Source organism: Haplochromis burtoni, unplaced genomic scaffold (genome assembly GCF_018398535.1).
Source record: "Haplochromis burtoni strain Fernald_Lab_line unplaced genomic scaffold, NCSU_Asbu1 Contig_1142, whole genome shotgun sequence".
In the NCBI taxonomy this organism is placed as follows: Eukaryota; Metazoa; Chordata; class Actinopteri; order Cichliformes; family Cichlidae; genus Haplochromis; species Haplochromis burtoni.
The window spans coordinates 54,555-61,944 of NW_024583503.1; the positions used below are offsets into that span (position 1 = coordinate 54,555).

Here is a 7,390-nt window from a genome sequence, read left to right on the forward strand (position 1 = left end):
GCTGAGTGACGTGTGGTCTGCTGGTAGCTGCTGTCACGTAGGTGGAGCTACAGGCTTCACTGCGACATATGGAAGGGGGAGGGGCAGAGACAGACCAGCAGAGTGCAGGCGGAGCAGCATCACTTGGATCCTCCGAGTCCTGCTGTGAGACAGCGACAGCTGGCCAACACACAGCCAGCATCTACAGTCACACATGTCAGAGCGACTGGGCTCCAACAGGAAGAGCAATAAATAACCGGACGCAGCATTTATATCAGAGTAGAAACATCACTGTATATAAATGACGGTGTCAAACATATGGCCTGGGGCCCAGAAGCGGTCGCCTGTAATTCTAATTTGTACCTGCTGTGAAAAATATAACAAGTGTAAAAAAAAAAAAAAGGTTTAATTCAAATGTATCTGTGCAGAATTTTATTTGATCTTTTGCAGCAAGCACAAGACTGTGCCATGATTTTTTATTTTTTTATTATAAAATAACATTATTAATATATCCATATTCATCCATGTAAACAGGGATTGTAACAGTATAACAGGCGTGCACCATCTCCAGTCATCTATTATTAATAAAGTGATTTCATCCATTAAACATATAGAAACATATTCTGTCATTGGCACGATAGTTATACCTAAACATGTAAACAGACTGCAACACTTCGCTCTGTTCCTCCATCCTTTCACTCTTCACATGTTCTTATTAAGTGTAATCAAGCTCGATCACCTCATAAGAGAAATTTCAAGACAAACAGTCACAAAGTGATTAAAATTGTGTAAATGAAAAAAGGACGCCTGCACAGGTGGGACGTCAGCGTCTTTATTCAATCCTCTGTGTTATGTTCGGTACCCAGAAGCATCACCATCTGAAACACTCGGGCGGAGGCTCGCGATGCACAAACTGCTGATAGAGGAACTTTTGACCTTAACAGGAAGTCCTCGTGTGTGACAGGAAGCTGATACGTGACTCACAGTCCACAGCTTTCACCACAGTGCTGGACGTGGAGGAGTGATGGTTCATGTCAGAGCTGCTCATCACACTCACACATACTAAATGTTGTTTAACCACTGAAGCTCCAGGCTTATGTGTTTTTATTTCTCTCAGGTTTTTGCTAATGAGTATAAAAGCTCAGCATCATCAATGAAGAAATGATGTGCTTGTATTTAGACTTTAGTTTTATTTTACATCATAACACAGTAAAGCTGTGATTATTAAGCAAAGAAAAAACACTTTATTCCTTTTTGTTACGAGGGTAAAAAATACGGTTGATGCTGCATTTGAGTTAATTGTTAACTGAGAAGCATGAGCGCACGTTTATCGTAGAGCTCGTAATCGTTACAGAGGTAGAAATGCAGGAGAGGACAGCAGTGGGAACAACCTCCACCTGAGAGGAGACGGCACCATCATATCATTGCCTACACATCTGATCTGAACACGCTCCGTCTTAGTGACTCAGTGTTTTGTGTCTGTTTGATGTCAGTGGGGATAAAAACCAGAGGCTCTGATGTTCATGTGGACGCCTTTATTTCAGGTTCTGAGTGAACAGGAAGTTTCTGGACCAACAGCGTTAACAAAGGACGGCGTTGTAGCCGCTGTAGTCAGTTTACTCACAGAAAAACCTCTAAATTCACCTGACTGCTGTAGTATCTGATTGTTGCTGTCAAAGTAAACACACTCCGTCTACAGAGAGGCAGAAAGCTTCAGCTGCTGTGAGGTGTGTGCCTGTGTCCACGCCTGTGGTTCCTCCCAGAGGTCAGTCAGTCGTATCCTGTACTCGCATTGGTCGCTTGAAGACTTCTTGACGCTGCAAATCACATCCCGTGTGCGTGATGATGCACTAAGAGCAGTTTGTCAGGCAGGTGTGTCTGTGTGTGGATCATTGTGTGTTTGTAGAGCGTCTCCTCTGTGACGTCCTGATGAAGGTCAGCTGTGCTTTACAGGACGTCAGCATCCCCGTCTTCACGTTCACAGCCTGAAGAAGTGAGAGGAAAACAGAGAGGTCACACACAAAGATGTCAGTGAGTCCACTCTGCTGTGTGAGCAGCTCTTCACTCCTGTTTCCACTGAGTCCTCTGACTTCAGTGATGACAGAGAGGACCAGACTGTGTCCTCTGGATCACCGTGGGACACCTGTAGCTGCGTCACTCTGCTCTGGATCAGCTGACAGCTTTGTAAACGTGTTTTCATGGGTTGGTTTGTTCCAAGTGAACTACAAACCATGTGACCAACTTCAGCGCCACAAAGAGGATTTACATGAATGTCACGCTTAGTTTCCAGCTGGTACTGACTGTGCACATCTATGCTGTTGGCTACCTCAGACTTACAGCATAGATGTGGTAGCTGATCACACTTACACACCATCAAGGAAGTTTTTTTATATCTGGACTTTGTTTAGAAGCAGATCTGGACCACGCCTCTTTCAGCAGCGCTCTTATCGTAGGTCAAACCCTGAATCTGACGCTTCGTAGTCGGAATGAGGAAATCGGATTCTGACACTCAGGAGAAAGCTCAGGGATATTTGCCTGTTCACTTCATAACTCACAACTCTTTCAGCTTCTGGAACAAATTTGTGTGAGTCACAGTCAAGGAGCCACCAGAGGACACCTGCTGACCATCGGCATTATGGGTAGTGTAGGAGGAGAGACTCACCTGACATGAAATAGTGACAGAAATGAAATAAAAGAACCCCGGAAACTATAAGGACCAGAACCAGGAGAAACACGAGAGGCTCCCAGTATGACCACTGCTCTGTAAAGACAGACAGCAAACAGTGTGACCTTTGACCTCTGAGTCCATGTAATCTAAGCTGTATTGAGCCAACAAAGTCCTTTGATTGTAAAGTAAAGACTACCTTCAGTGATGTAATCTTTATCAACAGCAGTCACTGAAGCTTCTTGCTGACCTTTGACCTGCAGCTGTACATCACTCCGACTCAGTTCATTTCCAAAGTCTCTGATGGAGCAGGTGTAGGTGGCGCTGTCAGACAGTTGGAGGTTGGTCAGGTTCAGGCTGAGGTCTCCAGTTTCCAGAGCGTCAGTCTTCATGGATGTTCGGCCGCTGTAACGCTGGTTTTGATCTTTCAGTTCGTCTCCTTGACGCTGACGCTGGTGGACGGTTGGAGGACTGAGGTCGGAGCGACTCCACACCACTGAGGGGTCAGTCAGATCGAAAGTGTCAAACTGACAGGGCAGGATGAACGAGTCCCCCTCATACAGCTCCACAGCTGAGGCATGCTGGGAAACTGTGAGGACATATAGAGAGACACCGTGTGTCATGTTTGAGGTAATAATCACGGTCAGACCTGCTTACAGACGTCAGAGCAGACAGAATGATGATTACAAATGTTGAATTCATTTTCATTCATGCAACATGAATTAAACTGGAGAGGAAGCCCATCATCCAAAGATGCTAAACACAAAGCACATCAAACAGGAAAGCACAGGAAAGAACAGAAATCTTCAAAGTAAAACAGGAAGTAAAGTGTAAAAGGGCCAGAGGGTGTCCCGCTACCCTCACTAATGAGGGTGATGGACGTGAAGTAAAGTAAAGCAGGTTCCCGTACCCTCAGGGGTAGATGTACACACGCTGCTGCTGATCAGCCTCGTCTGGGGGAGCTAATTAGGAGAGTGGCTGAGCGCCCATCGTTCCGTGACAAACCGTCGGTTCAATCAGTACACAAAGCCGTTGTGAAGTGTGTGGTCTGCAGCTTGTGTGAGGTTTCTTACGGCTGCATTTGTTGTTTCACGCAGGATCGCGGAAACAGGAGGACAAGCAAGCGCAAGAAAACAGAACATATTTTCAGTATAGTAATTATGAATTACTTTCAGTAATTAGCACAATGCAACACTTTTATGAACACTAAGGAATAATGTAAGTAATGTAAGTAATAGATTACTTTTTGGAGTAACAACCTCACCACTGACTGTGACCTGATACAGTCCGAAGCTGTTCATGCAACCACCGTGCCAGCTAACAGAGCATATCCACCAGTACCTATGAAGACTCGTGCTAACCACGTTCAGATTCATTTGCATCTAAATTCTGTTTTTTCTTTCACTGTTGCAAAGTGCAAACATGACAATTTTCATAAAGTTAAAAAGTAATCTATTACAGCTTTAAAACAGAAGACAGTTGATTTAGCCTGAAATCTTGTGTTGCCTCAAGCCAGTCGCTGCGTTGATGTTTGACAGACTTCAATGAAAGTTTCTGGTTGGAGCAACAAACAGGTTAAGCTCAGACTGAGCTCTAACCAGACTTCAGGCTGACTTATGGCTCCTTAAACCACTGTTCAGGTGCAAAAGTGTTTCTCCTGTTCCTAGTTTCCCTGTTTTTGTATGTTTTTAAATGTTTCACATCATCAAACTAATTCAGATATTAGAGAAAGATAACACAAGTAAACACAAAGTGCAGCTTCTAAGTGATTAAGGGGGGAAAACGGTGCCTCAGTTAAATCACTTTAAGTTCAGAATTAAAGCACTAAACAATCAGCTCATACAGGACAAAGAATCTGTTTAAACAGCTGAAGCACAAAGAGCCACGTAACAGCTGAACAAGGTTTACTTAACGCTGTTTCAGTATATGTAGGTCGGCAGGATGTGTGAGCCGAACTCACACAGAGAGGGTTACACACCAATATCAACCACAAACTTCTTCACACCTGTGAGCCACGTTTCCATCTTTTCTCCAAAACCTTCAAGACTTCCATGTTTCTAATGAGCGTAAGAACCTTGTAATAAACATGATCATGTCTGTGACGATGATCAACCTGCAGTGAGTGCAAACAACCTGCATTCAGACTTCAGAGAGTTTCTTACCGTCGATGAGGAGAAGCAGGAACAGCAGCAGCATCTTCATCCTCCTGTGAAGTCGACACCAGCACAGATGCCGTTAAACACTCGGACGCTCCTCTGCAGCTGCTGACGCACAAATCAAACGTTCCTCTCGGCCTCTGCTGTCTGTCTGTGGCAGGAAACCACCGAGAGCTGATATGAGATAAAGAAGCACCAGTTTCAGTGTTCGCTGCTCTTCATCAGTCTGAGCTGCTGTGGTGATTCTCCTAACTCTGATCTATGTTTTAATCGTTTCATCTTTATGCATATTTATATGCAGCACATGTTTTAGCCTTCAAGTTTCATTTTTTATTTTCATTTTAACTTCATCAGCTTATCTCAGCTCCCAGCAGCAAAGCTTTGGTCTGACACAGGTTCTCTTCATGCAGATGTAAAATTTTACTGTGTTTGTTAAACTTCAGTCTGAGTTTTTCCACCGCAGGAGGTACATCTATTTGTATTTTAGAAAAATAGAGTCCATGAGTGACTCAGACATCAGCACTGTGAAGCATCTTCAGCACACAGTCGAAACCAGTGACTCACACTGGAGGTGAACATAATCTTGCATCTATGTGGGTCAGCGATCCTCGAGAGGCGTGAAGACAAAATGTACAAACTGACCTCAGTTCCTGGATCAACGAGGTCTGTGTTCATCATGCAGTAAGTAGCAGCTCAGCCCGATGCTGCTGTTGCACTTTGAATTTATCCTGTGGACAGTTTTGGGATCGGCCTCGTTGTGAGTCCACATCAGTGCACTTTAAACTTTCACTCACCTCCACCACCACAACCAGGGCATTCTAGGAAATCGTGAAGGCACACAAACAGCAGCATGCTGTGGATTTCTTCCACAGAGCACACAGTGGACTGAAGGTCACAGTACCTGCAGAGCCCAGAGAGCTTTTAGAGAATAAAGGTCACAAATTGTGTGTTTAGCCTGAAAGACAGGACTGAACTCTGAGGCACCTCACAGTCCTGGACACGCTGTCTTCTTTTTCTTCTGTTATATAAAATATTGACGTGTGTGTAAAACCACAGCAGTTAACGGGACCCATCGATGCACCGACGCTACATTCATGCTGAACCTTGATGTGTGTTAGAAACCAGAGAGAAATCCTGGATATGATGAACCTGCTCCATAGTTCAGGCTCTGGATCGGCTACAGTTTTATTTACTTATTTGTTTTTATTTATTTATTATCAGCTGAGTGATGAGGTGTCATGTGACCACCGTGTGCTGTGTTGACAGCACAGCCTACAGGAGAACCAGTTAAACCTTTATTTATGAAATCATTATTATCATAATGGCGCAGATTATAATTACAGATGTCAATAATAATAATAATAATAATAATAATAATAATAATAATAATAATATAATAATAATAATGTCTACAGCCATCCTATCGTTACCTGTAACACTGTGTATAACGTCTCTGCCTGTTACACAGATGGTTTTCTTCAGGAGACAGTTTTAAATATGAGTTGTTGTTTTTTTAATCTCAGATCATAACTCAGCTGGTCGCAGCTGTCACTGACATGCACACTGAGCGCAACATTTTAATGCAGCTCTGCTGGAGATGTGAGAGCATGTGCATGTTGTCTGCTGGTAGCTGCTGTCACGCAGGTGGAGTCACCGCGAGCTGCCGTGAGTGGACACAGACTGCACATATAGGAGAAGATGGAAGCTGGAGCAGGAGAAACAGCCCAGCAGAGTGCAGATGGAGCAGCATCACTTGGATCCTCCGAGCTGGAGTCAGAGCTCAGACACAGACATGTGCAAAGCCTGGAGCAGCCAGCTCCAGCAGGTGTCCGGTATAAATTCATGTAATAAAGCCACAGCAGCGCTCTGACTTTATTTTTAGATTCTTTGATTCATGATGTGGAAAACCTGAGATTAATCTTGGATTTATTTTCTTCACACACATCCTGGAACAATCTGGAGCTGTGTTCATGGGCTTTGACAGGATCCTGTCTGTAATGATAATAAGCGGCTGTGGGGCTGTGGCACACACGTTTCCATGGCAACAAACACAGCAAAACGTCAAAGCTTCCCCGTTATCGCCTCACAGCGTGTTCGTGTTCACACGTTGTGTTTTTAATGTGCACCTTCCACGGACTCGCTAGATCTCAGGTTTATCTGTAAATTTATATTACACATAAATACACATATTTTTGTGGCCTAAAGGTTTTTTTATTTTCCTCAATTTTAATTATTTTAGCGGTAAAATCATAATTTTCCGACCTAAAAAATAATAATAGAGTTATAATGTGGTTTATGAGTGCATAGGAGGTGACATTTTTATTTTCTTTAGAATATGTTGCATAAAGAAAAATAGCTCTGTGACTTCATAAGAAATCTCTCTGGTCAACAACTTCCAGACTGAGTATTTGGTGGATATGCTCTGAGTATTCAGGATACAGGCGGACAAAATGGTGATGGCTAACCAACCTGATATAGTGTCGGACAAACAGAGGATGACGGCCGTAGTGATAGATGTACCGAATGACAGCAACAGCAGGAAGAAGGAACATGAGAAGCTGGAGAAGTACCAAGGGCTCAGAGAAGAGCT

The 7,390-nt window shown here is 43.7% G+C and overlaps 1 protein-coding gene across 1 annotated transcript; it reads right to left on the reverse strand.

Annotated features, from left to right (window-relative positions):
• Positions 1 to 1,220: 1,220 nt before the first annotated feature.
• LOC121813107 (V-set domain containing T-cell activation inhibitor 1-like) lies at positions 1,221 to 3,282 on the reverse strand. Its single transcript, XM_042216627.1, has 3 exons — positions 2,844 to 3,282; positions 2,642 to 2,740; positions 1,221 to 1,964 (listed from the first exon to the last, which is right to left on the reverse strand). Exons 1-3 carry the CDS (start codon positions 3,265 to 3,267, stop codon positions 1,927 to 1,929), a joined length of 561 nt encoding a protein of 186 aa, XP_042072561.1. The 5' UTR covers positions 3,268 to 3,282; the 3' UTR covers positions 1,221 to 1,926.
• Positions 3,283 to 7,390: the final 4,108 nt, after the last annotated feature.

Coding starts and splice junctions, on each gene's coding strand:
- LOC121813107 (XM_042216627.1), bottom strand. CDS start 3,267: ATGACACACGGTGTCTCTCTATATGTCCTCACAGTTTCCCAGCATGCC. Junction 2,741..2,843: donor TAAAGATTACATCACTGAAG/GTAGTCTTTACT, acceptor CTGTCTTTACAG/AGCAGTGGTCATACTGGGAG. Junction 1,965..2,641: donor CTGTCACTATTTCATGTCAG/GTGAGTCTCTCC, acceptor TCACTTCTTCAG/GCTGTGAACGTGAAGACGGG.